This window comes from Hemicordylus capensis, chromosome 4 (genome assembly GCF_027244095.1).
Source record: "Hemicordylus capensis ecotype Gifberg chromosome 4, rHemCap1.1.pri, whole genome shotgun sequence".
Lineage (NCBI taxonomy): Eukaryota > Metazoa > Chordata > Lepidosauria > Squamata > Cordylidae > Hemicordylus > Hemicordylus capensis.
Window position 1 is genome coordinate 85,535,779 of NC_069660.1, and position 22,939 is coordinate 85,558,717.

At 45.0% G+C, this 22,939-nt stretch overlaps 1 protein-coding gene across 2 annotated transcripts in view; it reads right to left on the bottom strand.

The window, feature by feature from the left end:
• Positions 1-22,939, bottom strand: part of EIF2B3 (eukaryotic translation initiation factor 2B subunit gamma) — a 174,158-nt gene that overhangs the window by 43,290 nt on the left and 107,929 nt on the right. For both annotated transcript variants that reach the window (XR_008306119.1, XM_053245377.1), the window contains exon 10: positions 20,337-20,485. Coding sequence is in view for 1 of the 2 variants with exons in the window: in XM_053245377.1 (XP_053101352.1) it covers positions 20,337-20,485 (149 nt within the window). In the remaining variant the exon portion in view is untranslated. The remainder of the gene's footprint in view (positions 1-20,336; positions 20,486-22,939) is intronic.

Genomic DNA, 22,939 nt, shown 5'->3' on the forward strand with positions numbered 1-22,939 from the left:
CAAGAGCCACCACACACAGACGGATCCTGGACATGGGCTTCAAATGTTGTATTCCTCTTGTCAAGCAGCTCCTGAACAACAAACAACGTCAGAAGCGTCTTACCTGGGCTCAAGAAAAAAAGAACTGGTCTGTTGCTCAGTGGTCCAAAGTCCTCTTTTCTGATGAGAGCAACTTTTGCATCTCATTTGGAAACCAAGGACCCAGAGTCTGGAGGAAGAATGGAGAGGCACACAATGCAAGATGCTTGAAGTCCAGTGTGAAGTTTCCACAGTCTGTGTTGATTTGGGGAGCCATGTCATCTGCTGGTATTGGTCCACTGTGCTTCATTAAGTCCAGGGTCAACGCAGCCGTCTATCAGGAGATTTTGGAGCACTTCATGCTTCCTTCCGCAGACAAGCTGTATGGGGATGCTGACTTCATTTTCCAGCAGGACTTGGCACCTGCCCACACTGCCAAAAGTACCAAAACCTGGTTCCATGACCATGGGATTACTGTGCTTGATTGGCCAGCAAACTCGCCTGACCTGAACCCCATAGAGAATCTATGGGGCATTGCCAAGAGAAGGATGAGAGACATGAGACCAAACAATGCAGAAGAGCTGAAGGCCGCTATTGAAGCATCCTGGTCGTCCATAACACCTCAGCAGTGCCACAGGCTGATAGCATCCATGCCATGCCACATTGAGGCAGTAATTGCTGCAAAAGGGGCCCAAACCAAGTACTGAATACATATGCATGCTTATACTTTTCAGAGGTCTGATATTGTTCTATTTACAATCCTTGTTTTATTGGTTTCATGTAATATTCTAATTTTCTGGGATTGTGGATTTGGGGTTCTCATGAGCTGTACGCCATGATCATCACAATTATAACAAATTAAGGCTTGACTTATCTCGCTTTGCATGTAATGCGTCTATCTCATATATCAGTTTCACCTTTTAATTTGCATTACTGAAATTAATGAACTTTTGCACTATATTCTAATTTTTTGAGTTTCACCTGTATACGTATTGAGTAGTAGCAGAGTCAGAACAGAAGAAGGAGGATTGCTCTACCTAGTACTATATAGAAATATATTATATGTACTAAGTGAGTATGATTTTGTTTGAGATAGATGCCTGTACCTTTGGGAAATGCTTTGGACATATGCATGATTGAGGTTTATATTTTTGTGCTGCAGTTTTGATTTATGAGAGATATATTTGGGGAGGGATTTAGTTGACTTTGGAACTACAGTTTGCATCTGTATTATTATTTTGTTATTAATAGTTTGTATCTGGATATTGGCTAAAATTTATACACTGTTTTTGTGTTGACTATATGTGTGTGATAGCTCTATTTTTGGATTTTATAGTTGTATGAATTTCTATATCTTATAGAATGATTTAGTAAGGAGTCTGCGTTTTCTCTCATTGCCATGGAAGGCTGATTGATAGCTGAAACGTGTATGGCATATGGGACACTTCTTTGGACCAAACTTCATTCATCCAGAGCGCCACAGGAAGCTTTTACTGGAACCCTTCTCAAGCATTATAGTCAATTGGCTGGACTTCTATAAATATGAGGCTTATTGTATGAGTTGCTTATGTATAGTTTACAGTTGATTTTATCATCTTTTATTATACGTGAAGGTTTTATTATATTAATTAATTAATTAATTAATTAAAAGATTTAATATACTGCCCAATCCACAGACTCACGGCGGTGTACAAGGTAAGAACAGCATCCGAGATTTAACAAAAACAAACTTAAATTAAAGGGCAAATGCCTGGAGGAAAAGAAATGTCTTCAATAAGGATTTAAAGGCTGAAAGGGAGGAGGCAGACTGAATCTGGGGGAGAAGAGAGTTCCAGAGTGTGTGTGGGGGGGGGGGTGGTGGAAACAGAGAAAGCCCTTCCACAGGCCCTAGTACTATGGACCTCTCTAAGACCAGGGACTGAAAGAAGGGCAACCTGAGAAGATCTCATATGGAGGGACAGGACTGGCCAGGAGAGGCAGTCCTGAAGGTAAACAGGTGCTAAGCCCTGAAGGGTTATGAAATATGAAATATATTCAATATCTGATTTATAAGAAAGGTTTTATAATATATGCTGTATGCTGCATAAAATAAGGATTTGTACTTTCGGTTTTAGATTCCCATTTGGGGTTCTTTACATATCATTGCCTTCTTTTTGGAACCCGTATAAGGTTTTTGTTTATATTCATTTTGAAAGTGAACATGGGTACAGGGCCCTCAAATGCAAGATACAGATAGGAAGTGTACTGCTGTACTTGTGTTCAACATGTGAGGAGCTGTACCACTGTATACTTGCATGAGTGTAAATAGGGCTCCTATGAGTATAGCTGAATAGTGTACACTGTATTACCATTCAGCTAGACCACCACAATATAAAATGTTTGATCATCACCATATGAGCTCCACATTATTTGCAGCTTTGCAAACTATGAGGTTGGAAACTACTTCATTTTCTCATTCTTTCTCATGAGGGATTGTGTTGTAAAATATGTTTTATGATGCCACACAAATATTGCCTTGGCAGCAGGCTTGTTCTGCTGTATGTGTTATACAAGGTGGGGGGTGGGAGAAAGCTTCTGTGCTGTACCCCTATAAATCCCTAATATCACCCTGGGCTTAATTAGAACTTTCTTCAGATCACTCACAACTTTGTACATCAGGTGCTGATTTGGCACTATCGCGGAAACAACCCATAAACTTCACAATCAATCTGCAGTTAGCAGCCAGCTCCTCTTGCCTTGCTGGTTGGTTTTTTGTTTTGCTTCCACCCCCCACCCCCTTGTACATGTTCTCATAGAAAGTAGCATTAAATTGGAGACATGTGGTAGGCAGCAGCAGAGCTTAACTAGACACATGTGCTCTCCCTCCCATAAGCCTGCTGCCTGAATAAGAACAGTGAGTATATCTGCATCATCCACTGAGACAGGTAACTTGGAATGTGCTTTAGAAAAACACAAAACCCCACACAGCAACTTACTTTCTCCATAGGACTGACTGGGGAAGGTCCTATTCTATACAGGTTTGGCAGATGCTTTTTTCAAATAATATCTCCTCTAGGCTACATGCAAACCTTGTGGCTTATTCTCCCTTGGCCCTTTCAATCTCCTTGTCCGACTCCTGTCTTCCACCACATTGATCACTGAGCATTTGTACAGAAGAAGCAGAGTCCTACCATGAAGCAAGGTGAGGCAGCCACTACAACAGTAGATTCTGGGCACCACAGAGGGCAGCAGAGTGAAAGACGGACTCTATCTTTGGGGCACAATTCCCTGGAAGCTCTCTTGGCAAGCACGCTTGAATTGAATGAGGGCAGCACAACAGGGTTGCAGCTGCTTTTGAAAGTCTTGTTTTCTTGAATGTGGCTTGAACAGAGCTTCCTCATGGACTGTGCTCTGTGCTAGGAGGGATGCCAGTTTTCTGTATTAGGCACTCAAGTCTCTGTTCATACTTCTTAGGCCTCCACACTAGCATCCCACAAATGATCTTCCTTGTTTTTATTCCAAGCAAAGTTTTGCACTATAGAAGCTTCCACACCTCAGTGTCTTCTATTTCACCACAGGAGACCAAGTTTCTAAGTCACTAGGACCTTCAAAGCTCTGCTCCAGCCCTTGTACATGATCTTACCCCTCTCTTGTTCCCTAGAATGACCTGTAATTCAGCTGATTCAGTAGTGACAATAACAAAAGTATACTATTACTGATCAACCAGTTTTAAACTGCACAGTGCTTGTGGTAGGGCAACCTTGTCACAGCGTGTACTGTACATCAGAGGGCAGGGAAGGAAAAAGTAACTCTTGGTTCATACACTGGTGAATAAAGCCACACCACCCTGCATCCTTCGCTCTGCCTCCCCGAAGAACACTTGAGTTGAGTACTTCTCTACAATGATACCTGTTCACGTGGAGGCCCCAGTCATGAGATTTCCCTTAGGGTGGGTGTGTAGAATTTCATGAATGCAATCCAAGTGACAAGAGTTATCATGGAGTGCCTGGAGCACACACTCTTCCTTAGAGAGGAGGGCATGAGATAAAAGGAGAGATGTGCACGGAACCGGTTTTCTCAGTTCGGCTCGAATATGGGCCAGATTTGAGCTGCCCTGGGAGGCTTGGGCTTGATCAAGCTGAGCCTGGTCCGGTCTGGCCATCAAACCGCTTTGCAAGCCAGTTCAACAGGTACACTTGTAAAGGGGAATCCAGCAAGGTTAAATTCAAAAGCTTGGGTAAAAAGGCTAAGCTGGAAAGGTTGAGTAATGACATAAGTTTTGCACTGATATTAGAGGCTGAAGAGTTTTAGTAGCCTTTAAAAGAGCCCTAAAAACCTATCTTTTTAGCCTGGCCTTTAGTGAGAACTGAAATGATTTTAAACTGGTTCTAATTTTGTTTTAATGAGTTATTTGTTTTTTTAATCTGTTTTTATATTTGTAAACCACCTAGAGCCTTCTGAGTGAGGTGGTATAAAAAATAAACAATTGTTTTCATGGTTCTAGGCAAAAGATCCAGGTCTTCATTTGTCAAAAACTGACCCAGCCAACTGTCTTTTAAATATATCTAATCTGATAGATTAGCCATGTAGTAACAAGGCAAACATTTTGTATGCAAATGTAACCGACTTAAACCCATGGTGTCTGGGAATGTATGAGCACATCTAGAATTTGAGTAATATACTCAAAATAAAGCTGACTAAATCATACAATAAAAGCAAGGATCTTGCCAAACGTCTTTTTGTTACCAATGACATCAGTTTTGCACCGATGACATCCACTGCTACTTTAAAAATTGTCATCTTGGAAACCAGCTTCCCAAATGTGCTGTGCATGCCACAAGCAGCTCAGTGCTATGAGAACTGGGCTATAAATTCTGAATAAAATGTCAGTCTTTTGCCCACCTTACAGTACCAAACAGAATACTTTAATTATAACATACTGCCTAAACATAAAACAACAAGCTTTGGAACATGCATCACACTGATCAATCAATCAATCAATCATCATTACAGTCTCAGACCAGCACAAGGTAAAAGGAGCATGTTACAGGTGATATTAAAAGCAGTTAAAAGCAATAGAATCTATGCCTATTAACAAAGACTGTAAGGTTGCCATGAAATTACTATAAGAGTGAAAACTATGAATGTCTGTATGTGACTATGGAAAGGTAGGGCTAAAATATATGAGATGCTGTTGAAAGTTACATGCTATAAGCTATATAAATTGCAACAATGCTAAAATCAGTAAAAGATAAACTGAGACTTTAAAAGCAGCAGGGCTGAATTATTTGAAGACGTTAGTTCTTGCTGGTAGTCAGCGAATTCTGTATGCTGCCACATGGCAACATTGTATGCTATGTATGGATTACAGTCTGAGAGTATAGGGAGACGTAGTATTGGCCTGAGTGTCCTGGTGACCTATCAAGTAGTGGGATAGTAAGGGCATTTCGTACATTTCTATAGAACAGGCAGTGGACATGCTCAATAGTTTCAACTTGCCTGAGTCGCAGGGCCACAGACGTTCCCAGAAAGAGATCTTCCTGTATCTTCCTTCAAGGACAGGCAAGGGAAGGGCATCACGGTGAGCCAGCATAAAGACCCTTCTGTGGTTAGGTACTTCTAACTGTGTAAGGTATCCACTTCAGGTGTTGTTATGTACCTTAGACTTTCAGAAAGAGTTTGGGGACCTATCTAGGTTTGTTTGGTGTTTTGCATCCATTATGTGCTGAAGTGTTCTGTCCTGTTTGTAACCCGAGGAGAGCAGGTGGGGAGGAGAGTCCAAGTAAGGATAGTTTCACAGATAGAGATTGTTTCCATGTGGATTGGAAGCCATCCATCAATGTTGAGGGGGCTAGACCCATTGGGAGGAGGAAAAATCTCAGCCAGTAGTTGAGTATGGACAGCCAGGCTCTGGCCTCCACTTTCACCAGACCTGCTTCCAACCGTAGGGTGGCATTAGAGACACAATGGGTGACTTGAAATATTGCTCTTAGGAATTTGGACTGGACGAGCTCTAGAGGGGCGAACTTGGAAAAGGGGCCAAGCTGGGCACCATGCAGAAGTTGTGCAATTGACTTAGCTTCAAATAGCTTAAGGCTATTTGTATATATATATGTGGGTATATACTGTCCCCCATTTTAATTGGAACAATTTTAGGACTGCAGTTTCTCTGAGTGTTTGGGGCAACATAGCCACCATGGGTCAGCTTCCCAGTGGGGTAGTGATGGGTTGGGTGCAGGGAGCCAACCATTCCAGGGAGGTAGTCTCTTGGGTAGGTTCTGCTGCAGCTAGTTCCAGCTGTACTTCAGATGACACAATAGGCAGAGACTGAAGATTGTTATAATCCTGATTCTGGCATGAAGACAGTGGAAGCATGGAATCTTGAGCTCTCAGCTCAGGGTCTGCCAAATCTCTCTCTGAGCATACAGACTCCACCGAGGAAGCAGGCAGCTCCCACATTTCAGGCAAACAAACTGAGGAGATTAGAGCAGTGATGCTGTCAAAATGAGGGTCATTGGCAAACAACATTCCAGGGCCCATAGCCAACAAGATGGTGTCCCTGGGGGTTGTGTGTGGTGACTGCTGCTTTTGGGGCGATGAATGAGATGTAGAGGCCCTTTCCTCTGGGGCAGCAGTATCTGTACGTAGGGTCTGAAGCTCTTCAGAAGCAGTAGGAGGTTTGCATAGTGATGTTATGTGTTGGGGCTGGATTAGCTCAGGAGCTCCTTTCTTTTGGGTTTCTGTGTCTATGAGGAGTGTCTGAGGCTCTTCAACACCACGAGAGAGCATAGATAAAGCTGTCTTGGGTTGGGGCTGGGCAAGCTCTGGGGTATTCCCACTCTTTGAATTAGCCAACATGGGGGTGGGGGCTGCAATGATGTCCAAATCGCTGTCTTCAAGCTTTGTGTCAAAATCAGATAAATTAACTGAGAGTTTCCTCCTGGGTCTGGGAGGGGTTACAGTCTTACTTGGGTTGGTGCCCAACAAGAAGGTCATCAGATCATGCTCCAGGGGATTTATTATGCTTCTGGCAGCTGCACTAATGTGGCCCTCAGGTGTGGACTGATGGTAGAGGGTGTCTATGTCAGGGATTCTCAACGTTGGGTATCCAGATGTTATTGGACTTCAACTCCCATAATCCCCAGCCCCAGCGGCCTTTGGTTGGGGATTATGGGAGTTGAAGTCCAATAACATCTGGGGACCCAAGGTTGAGAATGCCTGGTCTATGTCACTGTTCCTGACTTGGTTCAGATTCTGAGGGTGAGAGAAGGCGTGTCAGTGGCTGTGCCTGTTTTTTAACCACTGCGAGTAAATTCCCCAGATCTGCAAACTCTAGGCCTATAGCTCTGTGACACATTCTCCATGCCATAAAGGGTTAGATTGTGGAGGTAGCCAAGATTCATCAGGGTTATTTGCAGGCTGTTTCCTAAGGCCTGAGTTATTTCCTTAGCAACTTTATCATCAAGGTCACTTTCAGCAGGAATGTTTTGGCTCGGTGTTCACTCAGTTAGAGCCTGAATGACACTGTCTTTAAATACTCTATTGGGTCTAATGTTAAAGTTATGGATAAGGTGCCTCCCCCCCCCCCGAAGGAATTGGCATGGTTGGGATGACTGAAGGTGAGCAGAATTCTCTTTAAACCTGGGCAGCTTGGCAAAAATTGGATTGAATCCAGGTCTACTGATCTGGAGTAGCAGTTTAAAAGTTGGCTCAGACTTAGTAATCACTTTACGATGAGCCCATCTTAATAAGCCCATCTTAATAAAATTCATTTCTATTTGTAGTAGCACCTGGGAGGTTTGAAGCACACATATTGATTTAGATTAATGGGCGGTTTTTTGTTTGTTTGTTTTTTGCAGTCCAGCGTGTATCCTGCATGTGATTTTGGCAGAGGTCTCACCTGGAACTGGGCAGGGAGCAGCCTGGACATTGCTGGGGGCTGTAATTGGAGGTTTAATTGTATATTTGTGTAGCACAAATGCATGCCTGAGCATATCTACTTTCGTTGAGATTGTGCTTAAATGCCCTAAAATTTGTATGACCGTTTGCACTCTAAGTAAACATGTGTCTCCTAAATATATTGGTAGGGGTCCATAGGAGTGGCCACAAGGACGTCTGGCTCTCCTAGGTCCCCTGTGTCTCTACTCTAGGGGGTTTTCTGAGCTGGTGTTCTTAGACAGTGAAGGAGATGGAATGCAGTCTCCCTTGTAACAGACTCCTTGTGGGGGTTAGGGAAGGTTCTCCATGCCCAGGGCCATAAATCTGTTCTTGAAAGTGTGAAGGCTGTACTCACGGCTGTGTTGGTGGGGAAGGTAGGAGTCAATCCTCATCTGCTTTCCTGTCTTAGCTGATAGGTTGTTAGGGCTGTTCCTATTTTTTCTTTAATTGCTTTTATTGGTCAAGGTTGAGGTTTGCGTAGTTTTTGCTAGAGAATTTCAGCTCCAATGAGAAGTCTTGTTTAAAGGCAGAAGCTCGTGAATAGTGCTCCTAGCTAGTCAGCATCTTGGCCCCTCCCCCCACTGAACACTGGAGCTACCCCCTGCTCAGCTTTGCTCCAAAGTTGCTATATCACTATTGCCTCACCATCTACCATCCAAAGCTGGTTTTTTTTTTTAAGTATTGACCTAGATGTGGGGCTGGAGAATTTGTCATGGTGAGTCTAGACCAAGTCAAAGACCCAAATGGGTCAGTTACCATTTCAATATTTCAAATATGCTGTTGTTAATGTCCTACCACTCTGAAGCAGTAGCTTCTTTACTGTGGCTCATCTCCCCATGCTTTCCTTCATGGTTACTTGACTGTGCAGAATATGTGCAATACTATCCTGTATAACTTGAGAGGTTTCCCCTACCTACAATAAGAACATGGATGAAGGACCAGATACTTTGAAGGGATATCTTTTATTTATAAGGAAAGGGTCTGCATTTTGTGACTGAGGGCCAAAGTAGACATGACAGTAGAAATATGTTTAAGCTCTGCTGCAAATGTAGAAAGTGTGTATGTATGTGTGCATCCAACTGATGGCGCAAAAAGGGTGTGCAGATAAAGAGTGAAGAACCATCCCTCTTCCATGGCTTATCTCCCCAGAGCCCCTCTCCCCAGGCATTTTTATCTGACCTGGGGCTCAACCTGGGAAAAGGGTCCAACTAAAACAAAAGTCTTTGGGTGAAGGGGCTGCAGAACAAAAGGCTGTGTGTGATGAAGGAGCTTTTAGTTCTCCTTATCCATGCACTCCATTTGCTCCTTAAATTGGACACTGGACTCCTTGCTGTCTACGTGACTGTGGCGGATCCAGGTGTAAACACACAGATCTGCTATCATAATGTCTAGCTTGGCCCAGTGTGCTTCTTGTTGTGCTTCAGTAGTGGACTATTCTTGTTCTCCAGATACACTTTAATGTTACGAGCAAGACACACACTTTCCGAGTTTCACCTGTAGATAGTCTTGTTAAAATACCAGCCTACTTAACAAGCCACAGTGAATTTTTTTTTTTAGCAATCACTGCTCAGTGTAACCCACACCCCTCATTTTGTCACAACGTCATCAGAAGCAACAGAACAGAGCCAGCTATAGGAGAGAGATACAAGCTAGCATCCTCCTTCAGTAAACCCCATCCTTCATAACATAGATAACTGCCTTATACCACGTTAGACCATTGGTCCATCTAGCACAATATTGTTTGCACTGACTGGCAGCAGTTTCAGACAGAGGTCTTTTCCAGCTCCACCAGGAGATGCCAAGGATTGTACCTAGTACCTTCTGCATGCAACGCAGATGTTCTACCACTGAGCTCTGGACCCACTGGCAGAAGTCATAGATGTTTGCACAATAAGTAGCCTAAAAATAGAAAACCTTAGTATCAGAGGGACATAAACAGCATGACCTCTTCTTGCCACACCTTAACCAAAGTAACAGAACCAATGCTCATTCCAAGCTGTTACACAGCCTGTAGGAGTCCACATAGCTACTGTGCAATATAGACAGATAAATCCAGCTGGCAACTGAGCCATTGCTGCCGCTTAGTTAGTAGTTTCTTCCTGACAGCTCAACAAAATGTGGCCGTTTGTCACTGAGCCCTTGGGAATGTCTATAGGGAAACACAAACATTTTCCATGCTCCAGCCTGTCACCTGACGAGCCAGCATCTCTCAGCACTTGTACTGTTCTATAAATTACTTCCTCTTACAGCTTTTAGCTGCTCAACACACTCCCCCCAAACCCAGTCAAGCATGCCTGTCATTCAACACATGTGGAACACGCGTTAGTTTATTGCCTTCTGAAACGGAAGAACAAGCAGTGAAATGGGAAATGCATTAAAGGAGAGAACTGCTGATCTGGTTTAGCTACATTAGCTTATTTAATTATTTGGTTAAGGGCCACCTCCATTCAAATCTGTAAACTAGGCTAAGTAAAAGACAACTGTTTTATATTGATTACAAAGAAATACAAAATCATCATCTCCAACACAGCAACACTGATGAAAATATGCACCCTAAATTTTTTAAAATATAAGGTGCTGCTGTGAAGCAAAGTTCAAAATGCCTCCACATTTCTCTATTCACATAAATGCTATTGTTGACTGAGCACATTCAACCAGGTGAAAACACAGGGTTTGAGAAGTGAGCTAGCCACAGCTCTAGTGGGAAGATACTCATCGTCACATGATAAGAGATTTATGATTCCTTTTACAACCAATGACTTTTAACCTCTGAGAAAACCAAGCAGAACAAATCTATTTGGGGTTCGCTGGTGAGATTTCATATCCAGCTTAGAAGGGAGATTTAGTCTAACAGAGTACAAGCCGATTTTATGAATTAGCAGTCAGCAAAGCAAACAGTCAACGGGAATTTAAAATACTGAAAATCTGTAATGTGAATAGGAAAGTATTGCTGAACACAATATTCAATGACATGGGCTAAATTAACACACAAATTATGCTGAATATTTTGCCACTCAATGAACAACTGACCTTCATTGCAAAATATGGTATGAGTGGTTTCAAAAAAGCAAATTCATGATAATAGGGACACTGATAATTATGATACCACACAGTCAGGACATCTTGCAAAGGGTTCCTCAAGAAATGAGATACTAAGGACTCTACGAGTCCTATTAATATCCTTAATATACAGCATCCAGAACTGTCAGAAGCGAGAAACAGATAGAGAATTGGACAAAAATATCATAGTTCCCTTTATACATTGAATATACTCATCTCCTAAGCTTTCTACTTTCACCAAAGAGCTACTCCCCTCCAAGGCAAAACTCTTAGCAGAAAAGGAGGACTTTTTACTGAGAATTTATTTTCACTGTGACAGCAAAATTCTACAGGATCAATTTACAAATCTAAAGGATTGTGATTTACAATGTGCTTGAAATGACTCAAAATTTGGCAATTGGGTACCATCCTCCAGATGTTTTTGCTTCCTCTCCTCCAGCCAAGCATGAGCCAACTTCACATTTTTAAATGGCCTCATTAATCCCATAAGAGCGACCAGCCACCCTCCTGGCTTGCAGAGGCAGGTGTCAATAGAGACCTGTAGGGTTTCCTATCCAGTAACATGCACAGGAAGCTAGCTGCCCAGTAAAAGAGAGGCTGGACCCTTGCACAGCAATAATAATTAGGTAGCCATTTGTCTTTATCAAGTGATACGACTACTCTGTAGGACAGAGGGTGTCATGTAGCAATATCTACAGGGGGGAACCCCACTCAAAAATTACTACTACTAACTGAATACCAGTTGCAGGGGAGCAACAGTGGGAGAGAGGGCACACCTTCATCTCTTGCCTGTGGGCTTCCCAGAGGCATCTGGTGAGCGACTGTGTGCAACAGGATCAGTGTTCCCTCTAACAGGCAATTCCAGATGTTGCTGACTACAACTCCCATAATTCTGAAAGGCCATCACAGCTGGGGATGCTGGGAGTTGTAGTAGGGGTGTGTCCGAACCGGTCTGGAGGCCATTCTAAAGGCCTCCGAACTCTCCAGACCGGTTCGGACGTGGCTGGTCCGGGTCCGGGTGGGGGGGTCTTTCTTTAAGGGCGGGGAGGGCTTACTTACCCCACCCGCCTCTTTGCCCCCTCCAGCGCCCGTATATGACCAAGTAATTGGGGTGCTGGAAACCAGCCGCCCCCGCCGCCCCCCCGCAAGCGAATTATGGCCCTGGGCCAAGGCTACTGCTGCCCCCGTCGCCCGCCCGTTCACCCTCCCTCCCAACAGCCCGCCCTCCCTCCCTCCCAGCTGCCCGGCCCGAGTCCTCACCAGAAGTTGAGTTTAAAATAGAGAGGAGCTCACGAACAGAGCTCCTCTCTCAGCAAAATCACAGATGCGACTGAGCCTTTGCGTGGCGCGCGCGCGCTGCAAAGGACGTCTGGGGAGTTCTGGCGGAGGCCCGGTCTACCCGGCCTTGTCCCGGCGGGTAGACCGGGCCTCCGCCAGAACTCCCCAGACGTCCTTTGCGGCACGCGCACGCCGCGCAAAGGCTCAGTCGCATCTGTGATTTTGCTGAGAGAGGAGCTCTGTTCGTGAGCTCCTCTCTATTTTAAACTCAACTTCTGGTGAGGACTCGGGCCGGGCAGCTGGGAGGGAGGGAGGGCGGGCTGCTGGGAGGGCGGACGGGTGGGCGACGGGGGCAGCAGTAGCCTTGGCCCAGGGCCATAATTCACTTGCGGGGGGGCGACGGGGGCGGCTGGTTTCCAGCGCCCCAATTACTTGGTCATATACGGGCGCTGGAGGGGGCAAAGAGGCGGGAGGGGTAAGCAAGCCCTCCCCGCCCTAAAAGAAAGGCCCCCCTTTGGTGCCGGTCCGGACTGCTCCGGACCATGCACATTCCTAAGTTGTAGTCAACAACTTCTGGAATTCCCTGTTAGAATTAATGCTGAACAGGATGCTGGACTAGATAGGCCATGGGCTTAATCCATCAGGGCTGTTCTTATGTTCTTAACATAGGCTTCTATCAGCCTGGAATGTCTTCTGTGAAAGCCCCACTGAAACAAACATAATGGAGCATTGGTTCACTTAGCGTGAAGGCTTCTTCTTGCTGCTGCATCCAAGGGCGTCTCCTTGAGTGGGTTATGATTCTCCATGTGACCCCTAAGGCAGGACTATGCAAATTAGTTGAGTCCTTAAAAGGTGGAGAAACATGACCCCACCCAGTTATTTTAGGACAAGAAATCCAAGAGTACTCTGAAGGAGAGAAACACGTAGTGAAAGCAACTATAACAAAAACATTAAACTAGGAGCAACCCACCCAAAAAAACTTCCAACAATTTGGAAAAACTGATTGTGCCCACCAAAATGGTGGATCATATGAATGTCTCTGTTGTTTTTAAACAAATAATTTAGAGATACCTCCCCGCAAGGGATGGTCCCTACTGAGTAGGCATGAGTGCTAAGAAGGGTGGGCTGAGACGCCCTTGGATGCAGCAGCAAGAATAAGCCTTTACAGTAAATGAAGCAATGCTCCATTCTCTGCTGCTGGCATCCAAGGGTGTCTCCTTGAATGGGGGCACACCAAAGTCCTTGGCCCAACTGGAGGAGCACCTGCGCCTACTCCAAGGGAAGGACCTGTTGGAGCACCTGCCTCCCCAATGCTGCTTGAGTAGGCAAAGGTATCCACTTTGTAGTACCGGGTAAAAGTTGATGGGGCACCTCAGGTATCCACCTTGCAAGTGTCTAGGACTGGAGCATTAGTAGAAAAATGCTGCCAAGGTGACGGCTGCCCTGGTCGAATGAACAGAAGTTTAGCGGTAGCCCTAAGATTCTGAGATTCATATGCTAGGGTTATGCATGCTTTGAGCCACCGCTATGGTGGCAGAGGTCGCGGCCTGACCAATGTTTCGAGACTAAAAGGAAATCAATGACTCCATAGTCCGGATGGACTTTGTACGCTTCATGTCGGTCTTCAGACACCTAGGACATCCAGCTTGTACCAAGCCTTTTCTGTTGGATGAATTGGTTTTGGGCAAAAGGATGGTAATACCACTCCCTGGGACTTACTTACTTACTTATTTATTTTCTATACCACCCTTCCAAAAATGGCTCAGGGCAGTTTACACAGAGAAATAACAAATAAATAAGATGGATCCCTGTCCCCAAAGAGCTCACAATCTAAATATAAGATAGACACCAGCAACAGTCACTGGAGGTACTGTGCTGGGGGCGGACAGAGCCAGTTACTCTCCCCCCTGCTAAATAAAGAGAATCACCACGTTAAAAGGTGCCTCTTTGCCAAGTTAGCAGGCCATATGAAAAGGCAAGGACACCTTGGGTTGAAAAAAGGGGTCAGGGATGAGCTTCACTGAGTTCTCTGAAAAAATGCAAAGGTGTCTGTGAACTGCAAGTGCCCGGAGCTCAGACACACTACGTGCTGATTTGATGGCAATAAAAAAGGCAAGCTTTAAGGTTAAGAGGTGTTAGGGGATAGATTATATTGGCTCAAAGGGAGGGCTCTGTAAAGCCTTTAAGACCATGTGTAGGTTCCATGTAAGGAAACAGTGCACTGCTGGTGGAGCTAGTAGAGTTACACTTTTGTGGAGGCATCTCAAATGCAGGTGTCTTAGCTTGGAGCACCTTGATCCCCCAGAAATAGGATCTACTAGGGCGGCAGCCTATCATTTTAGTGTGTTTGTGGTGAGCCCTTGGTTCAGACCATTTTGAGGAAATTGCAGTAAATGCTTCATTGTAGCTGCTCCTTTTAGAATTCCATGTCTTGCAGACCACTTGAGAAACGCTTGCCAAGTGTATTGACAGATTCTGTTAGTGGAAGGGTGTCTGGAGGCCAGCATCATGTCAAGCACCTTTGAAGATTAGGCATGCTGTTTCAAGAAGCACCGTTCAGTCTGCATGCTAGGATCTGGATGGTGCACTGGGCCCTGCTGGGGTAGGTCCGCCATGACTGGAAGTATCAGGTGATCTGCTGTTGCCAAGTTTTGGATTTCTGTGTTTTTTTAAAATTGAATTTTTATTAATTTTAACAATATCTTAACATTGACAACATATTGAACAAATATGGACTTCCCGCTCACACCTCCTCGTGAATCACCAACTATAAAATTAACCCTTGCTATAATAATAATTCAAAACATAGATCTAAACCTTACAAACACGATTTTGATCTACCCAACCTGCTAATATTACTAGATTTCAAACCCTGTTGTAAAATCAATATGAGGAAAATAGTTCTTTAAATATAATAAGAATGGTTTCCAATCTTCTTTAAAGCATTCTAAATTTTGGTCTCTTATTAGTACTGTAGGTTTTGCCATCTCCACATATTCCAAAATTGTTATCAACCAATCTTCTTTTGAAGGCAGTTCATTACTCTTCCATTTCTGTGCATATATTATTCTAGCGTCTGTGGTAGCGTACATAAAGAATGTTAAATTAGTTGTAGAAAACACTCCTTACGTTATTTCCAGCAGGAAGGATTCTGGCTTCTTAGGAAATGTCATTTTAAATATTTTCTTTAACTCATTATGTATCATGTCCCAAAAGGCCTTAGCCTTCCTACACGTCCACCACATATGAAAAAAGGTTCCTTCAGAGTGTCCACATTTCCAACATTTGTCTGAAACATTTTTATACATTAATGCCAGTTTTTTTTGGTGTCAAATACCACCTATACATCATTTTATAATAATTTTCTTTTAGAACATAACATGCAGTGAACTTTAAATCCGTTTTCCATAATTTTTCCCAGGCTGCCATTTCTATATTGCACCCCACATCTTGAGCCCATTTTACTATAGTAAGTTTTGGATTTCTGAACACCAGGGTCTTCTACCAGTATGACCTAGGCCTTGAGGAGTTTCACCTGTCATAGAAGCCAGGTGAGGAGTGGCGTTGCTGGAAAGGTGTACAGGAGATCCTCTGGCCATGAAAATGACAGCGCATCAACCAATTCCGCTTGTGGGGAGGGGAACCTGATGAAGAACCGTAGTACCTGAGCATTCTCTGGAGTCGAAACCATAATCATGGACGGGTCGCCGAAGTGGTCCAATATGACTCTGAAGGTGTTCGGGTTCAACCTCCATTCTCCTGGGAGAATTTCCTTCCTGCTGAGCCAGTCTGCTACCGTGTTTAGGTTGCCTTGTACGTAGTGTGCTGTTATTGAAGTCACATTTTGTTCAGCCCACTGGAACAGAAGAGCTGCTTCCACCTGCAGAAATGTCTACCTGATGCCCCCCGGCGGTTGACATGCGCTTTCGCTGTGGTGTTGTTCGTGTGGACCAGTATGTGTTGATTCTGGACCATGTGGTGGAATGCCAGAAGCACTAGTCGGATCACTCGGAGCTTCAGTCAGTTTATGCTGTGTTGCTTTTCGTCAGCCACCCACTTTCCTTGCACCAACCAGTGGAGACAGTGGGTGCCCCAACCGTGCTTGCTTTTGTCCGTGGTGATGATGACTCATGGAGGGTCCAGAAACTCATTCCCCACAGAGAGGTGTGGGGGTGTAATCCATCATCTCAGAGATTGTAGGGTGAAAGGTCCACCTGTTTGGTGGATTTCACGGCTATATCCAGGTGGTGGGGTAGCAGAGACCATTGTGAGGGCCGCAGGAGGAAATGTGCCCAAGGTACTGATTCCAAGGTTGCTGCCATCAGCCCCAGGATCCTGGAGAGAGAGAGAGCAATGACATGGACTTCTGTACTAAGGTCTGGTGGACTTCTGTCTCCAGGGTGGCTCTGCGCTCTGATGGTAAGAAGAGCTTGTTCTGTACCGTGTCTATCACGACCCCCAGGCACAGCAGTTGGTAGGAAGAATGTAGCTGGCTTTTCTCCCTGTTGATCAGGAAGCCATGATCCTGGACGACCTGTAGCGTGGTGTCAAGGTCCTTCTGGGCAGCCTGTAGAGATGGAGACTGAAGATGCATTTTGAGCAGGCAAGGCAAAATCCTGACTCGCAGGAGTCGGAGATGTGCTATGACTGGTGCCAGGACTTTTGTGAATATGCAAGGAGCTGAGGAGAGGCTGAAAAGGGAGCACTCTGTATTGGTTGTGTGTTTTGGAGTATAGGGATCATAGTCGAGGGTGGCTGCTTTGATGTACAAGTATGTGTAGATAAAACTTTTTCAGGTCTATGGAGGATAGGAAGTTCCGATGGTGTAGGGCCTCTGCAATCGACCTGAGAGATTCCATGTGGAACTTCCTCTTTTTTACAAAGCGGTTGAGGTATTTTAAGTCCAGAACCACCCAGAGGGAGCCGTCCTTTTTGGGTACGGTAAAGATGATGGAGTAGATACACACTCCCTATTGGTCTGCTGGCACCAGATCTATCGCTCCGATTGATAGGAGGTGTTGTATCGCCTCTTGGAGACCCTTGTGTTTGGAGGGTAGGTAGGAGGTTGAGGTGGGCAGAAGGCAGTGAGGGTTTTTTTGGTTAGTTTTATGCAATAGCCCCTCTTTATTAAGTCGAGAACCCAACGATCTGAGGTGGAGCTTTCCCAAGCATGTAAGTAAGAGGAGAAGCGAACACTGAGGGGCAGCCCGCCCGAGTCAGGATTGCTGTTTGGCTTGTTTGCCCTGAGCGGCGAAAAAGGCCCTGTTCCCAAACCCCTGTCTTGAAGGTCTGGATTTGCCCCAGAAGGAACGTTGGGACCTGAAACCCCACTCCCTGACAGCGAAGGGGAACTGAAAGGGGCAAAAGGAGTGGAAAAAAGTTTCCTTTGTTGGCAGACACGTTTACGCGATGAGAAGGGCATAGACTTCTTTGCATCTTTTGACTCCACTAGGATGTCTTTTAGGGCTGCATCTCCAAAGAACTTTTCCTCCATCAAAGGGAACTGTGGCCAAATTGGTCTTAGATGCAGCACCTACGCACCAGTATTTTAAGCACAGGTTCTGGCAGCCCAGTACTGAAGCAGCTCCTGCCCTTGAAGCAAACCTCATGGAGTAAAGGGTGGAGTCAGAGATGAAGGCCTGTGCCTTGTGTAATTTTAACAGGGTTTAGTGCAATCTTACCAGGTTAGAAACTGTCCTGGTTTAGATCATCCATCCATATGTGACCTTTTCATATTAGATGCAGAAAAAAGTCAATCCCCCCTCAGAAGATTCAATGAAATGCTTGGGAAAGGGAGTGTCATAGTGTTTTATTTGGGCCCAGGAAAAATCATCGCACTTTCACTCATAGGCTGTGATTCCTGTGGATTCGGCTGGGTCAAACCTAGAGTATGAATTAATGAGGCAAAGTCCAATGACTGGAAAAAAGTGTCTTGGGGGCTTCAGCATCCTCTGGTTCCTGACCATTTGACCACTCCTTCTTCTCCTTATCCAGTTGGTCAGGGTCTGTTCCCCGCAACGGGTCCCCAGGGTCTTCTGGAGTTTCTCCTCTTGGAACTAGGCTAGTGGAGTTTTGTTGGCGGGGGGAGTTGGTGGGAGTTTTTTCATTTGTTTTTAATTTTTAATTGATCACAGTGCTCAAAGGAATGTGCTAATAGATCCTTAAACCATGAATGCCATGTAGGCGGCATATCAGAGGGCATTTTATCAAGGGATTGCAGGGTATGAGCGGGTTGGGCAAGGCTAGATCCCACTGAAGGTCCGGTGGGAGTGCGGGGGTGGGGTGGAAGAATCAGAAGGCCCAACAAGGGCCGAGCTCACCAACTGAGTGCATGTTCCAGCTGTAGTGCTCCTGGTCACCACAGTTCTGGTAGATGCTGTTTTTGCTGCCCCCTGGCTCGATCCGCGCTCCCATAGGCCATTGATTTCTGAGAGGCTTCCCTGCATATTTCTGGGTCTGTGCCCTGTAGCCCATTGGTGGAGGCCACTATCACTTGTGGGGGGCAGATATCAGCAGCTGCATGCTCCACAAGGCTTTGGGGAGTGGGCGGAAGCCGCAGCACTGAGTAAAGCAAAGCCCTTGGCCCTGGGTGCTAGTGGTAGGCATGAACAAGACTGGAGGTCAGTTCGCCTCCCCACCAAGAAAAACACCTGATTGAGTGGGTGGAAGCTTTGGAGTGCTGCCCGAAAGCTGTTTGGTGGGCCATGTCCTCTGTTCCAAGCCCCCTTCCTCTGTTGTCCCCTAAATGCCCGATTGAGCGGGTAAAAACTCCAGAGTGCTGCCTGTCAGCTGTTTGGCAGGGCACAAGCTCTGTTCCACCCTTTGGTTAGGAGAAAATGCCTGGTTCAGTGGGCAGTAGTTTAGGAATGCTGCCTGTCAGCTGAGCAGCGGAGTGAGTGTCCTGCTGGGAGGCCTCTGCTTCCGAAAGCGAAACTTGGCTCTGTGGCCCTCGGAGTGGTTTGCCGGCTGCTTGGAGGGCCTTCAGAAGGCCTTACTGTAATTTCCCTTTTCTAATCTGTATGTGGAGCACGCACCTAGAGTGCTCCTTACACAAGTAGAGATAGTAAGAGGGCTAGGAGCCCAGTCCAGACATAGGAGGAAGAGTGGAGGGAGGGGGAAAATAGATAAAAGGTTTAGAACTTTAGAAAAAAAAAATGTTTTTTAAAGAAAGGAAGGACTAACAATCAGATAGCAAGCAAATAGAACCTATGAACAAAAAGCATGAGCCAGAAATGAAAGTGAAAGAAGAGTTGAGCAGAAGCAAAGGAGAACTGACTTAGAGCCACACAGACTAAAAGAACTGGGTGGGGACATGTTTCCCCACCTTTTAAAGACTCAACTAATTTGCACAGCCCTGCCTTAGGGGTCATATGGAGAATCATAACCCACTCAAGGAGATGCCCTTGGATGCCAGCAGCAGAGAATATCCTTACAACATGTTTTAAGAATATCCTTAAAACATTTATATATGTTTTATATATAAAACATATAATGCACTTCAAAAACTATGATTTGTAAGACTATTGTACCACAACAGCAGTAATACTATTTGTTCATAGAGATGTTCTGGTGTGGGGGCAGGATCCTCTTCCGCCCTCTTGCAGAGAAACCTAGGGGGTTTGTGGCCTATAGGCCCACAAAGTACAAAGTTCTGTTGGCCATAATTGGAAGTAAGAAAGGGGCAAGAGTTTCCTAAGGATAGGTAACAATTGGCTTTGCTCTGCTTCCCAAGCATAGATTGTGTTTCAGAGAATCAGGTTAGTTACACATCATTAAGTCATTCCAAACTACATTCATGTGATTCAAATATCTTATTTCTTAGCTTCACAATTATTGTGTCCAAATGGGAATCTTCACTGGTATCAATTTTATCTAATTTGTATAGCAGCATCCTTAATGCTTATTTTCAATTGATTGCTCTGGTTTCCATCTTGGAGATGAAGAGGCAGCTTTCACCTAATAAGTAGTGTACCTGGGATACACATTCATCAGTAGACCAGGGTGATGCAGCACCCCAAATGTAAATATGTAAGCCACAAACATCTTGAGAAAAGACCACCTACCCTTCCTCAATTCTGACAGAGTTCATGATGATGCAGTTAGTAATTTTTACTTTGTCTTTGATCATGCTCGCAGTGCCAATGACAGAATGTTTAATGGCAGTCTTCTCTCCTACTTGTGTAGATGCACCTACAATGCTGTCAGATCCAACCTAAAGAGGAGCAGGAAAAAAGCAATGTCAAACTACCAGAGTTTTAAGCAGGCTTCAAGTAACCTTATTTATTTTATTTTGTTCATTTATTTGATTTATATACCACCCTTCCAAAAATGGCTCAGGGCGGTTTACATCAAAATAAAAACAATTAAAATCAATTAAAATCAAAACTATAAAAACAACATAAAAACAATTAACAGTTAAAACATTTCAACAGTTAAAAACCCTGGAGAACCAGGCTGAACATTTATAATAGTTTAAAAACCCTGGAAGAACAGGCCAAACAGGTAGTTTTAAGGGTTCTCCTGAAGGCCAATAATGAGCTCAAATTACGGATTTTTGCCAGGAGTGCATTGCCCCTGCTAACTTGGCAAAGAGGCACCTTTTAACATGGTGATTCTCTTTATTTAGCAGAGGGAGAGTAACTGGGCCTGTCCATCCCCAGCACAGTACCTCCAGTGACAGTTGCTGGTGTCTATCTTATGTTTCTTTTTAGATTGTGAGCCCTTCGGGGACAGGGTTCCATCTTATTTATTTGTTTATTTCTCCGTGTAAACCGCCCTGAGCCATTTTTGGAAGGGCGGTATAGAAATTGAATGAATGAATGAATTCCACAGCCCAGGAGCAGCTATAGAGAAGGCCCCGCCTTTGAGCTGCCACCAGACAAACCGGTGGTAACTGGAGATGGACCACCTCAGATGACCCTAACGTGTGGTGGGGATCATGCAGAAGGCAGCACTGTCTAAGATAACTCGGACCTAAGCCATTCAGGGCTTTAAAGGTAGTGAACAAGCTAACTTTGTATTTTGCCCGGAAATATATCAACAACCAGTGTAACTGTTTCAAAACAGGCATAATATGGTCTCTCTGGGTTGCCACAGAGACCAGTCTGGCTGCTGCATTTTGAACTAACTGAAGTTTCTGAACTATGTACAAAGGCAGCCCCACATAGAGTGCATTGCAAAAGTCAAGCCTGGAGATTATCAGCTGATGCACCACTGTTTTGAGGTCATCCTCTTCAAGGAATGGGCGCAGCTGTCAAATCAGCCGAAGCTAATAGAAAGCACTCCTGGCCATGGCTCCACCTGAGATACCAGGGTGAGGCCTGGGTCCAGGAATAGCCCCAAGCTGCATACCTGCTCCTTCCGGGGGAGTGTAACCCCATCCAGGAAGATCTAACTCATCTCTCAAGTTCTGAGCCTCTACAATGAGCACCTCTGCCTTGCTTGGATTGAGCTTCAATTTATCCCTCATCCAGCCCATTACTGCCTGTAGGCATGCATTTAGAGAATGAATGCCATTTCCTGATAATGAAAAGGAAAAAGAGAACTAGATTTGGGTGTCATCAGCATACTGATAACACCTAGCAGCAAACCTCCTAATGACCTCACCCAATGGTTTCATGTAGATATTAAAAAGCATTGGTGACAGAATGGAGCCCTGAGGGACTCCATATAACAACTCCTGTTTTGAGGAGCAGCTGTCACCAAGCTCCACCATCTGGAATCTACCAGAGAGACAGTAGTGGAACCACTGCAAAGCAGTGCCCCCTATTCCCAATTCCCCCAGGTGATCCAGAAGTATACCATGGTCAATGGTATCGAATGCTGCCAAGAGATACAAAAGAACCAGCAGAGTCACACTCCCTATGTCAATTCTCTGGTAAAGGTCATCCATCAGGCTGACCAAGGCAGACTCAACCCCAGAGCCAGCTCTAAAGTCAGTCTGAAATGGGTCTAGATCAGGCCTGCTCAACTTCAGCCCTCCTGCAGATGTTGGCCTACAATTCCCATGGCTGCTGTGGCTATTGGCTGCTGTGGCTGAGAATTATGGGAGTTGTAGTCCAAAAACAGCTGGGGGGCCTAAGTTGAGCAGGCCTGGTCTAGAGCCCCTGGTGGCGCAGTGGTAGAACTGCCGCCCTGTAACCAGAAGGTTACAAGATCGATCCTGACCAAGGGGCTCAAGGTTGACTTAGCCTTCCATCCTTCCGAGGTCGGTAAAATGAGTACCCAGAATGTTTGGGGGCAATATGCTAAATCATTATAAACCGCTTAGAGAACTTCCAGCTATAGAGCGGTATATAAATGTAAGTGCTATTGCTATTGCTATAATCAGTTTCCTCCAAAACTGCCTGGAGCTGGTTGGCCACCACCCTCTGAATCACCTTGCCCAACCATGGGGGATTTGAGATTAGCCTGCAATTATCCATTGCTAAGGGGTCAAGGGAAGACTTCTTAAGAAGCAGTCTAAGCATTCCCTACTTCAGACAAGGAGGCACCCTACCCCCCGCCCCAGTGATTCATTTATGATATTAACTGGGCCACCTCCAACAACCTCCCTGCTAGATAGAAGCAGCCAAGTCAGGCAAGGGTCCAGAGAATAAGCGGTAAAGAACAAGCTGTCCTGTTTTCTTTCACAGGGTCCAATGAGCTGGCAGCAAACAAAATAGAG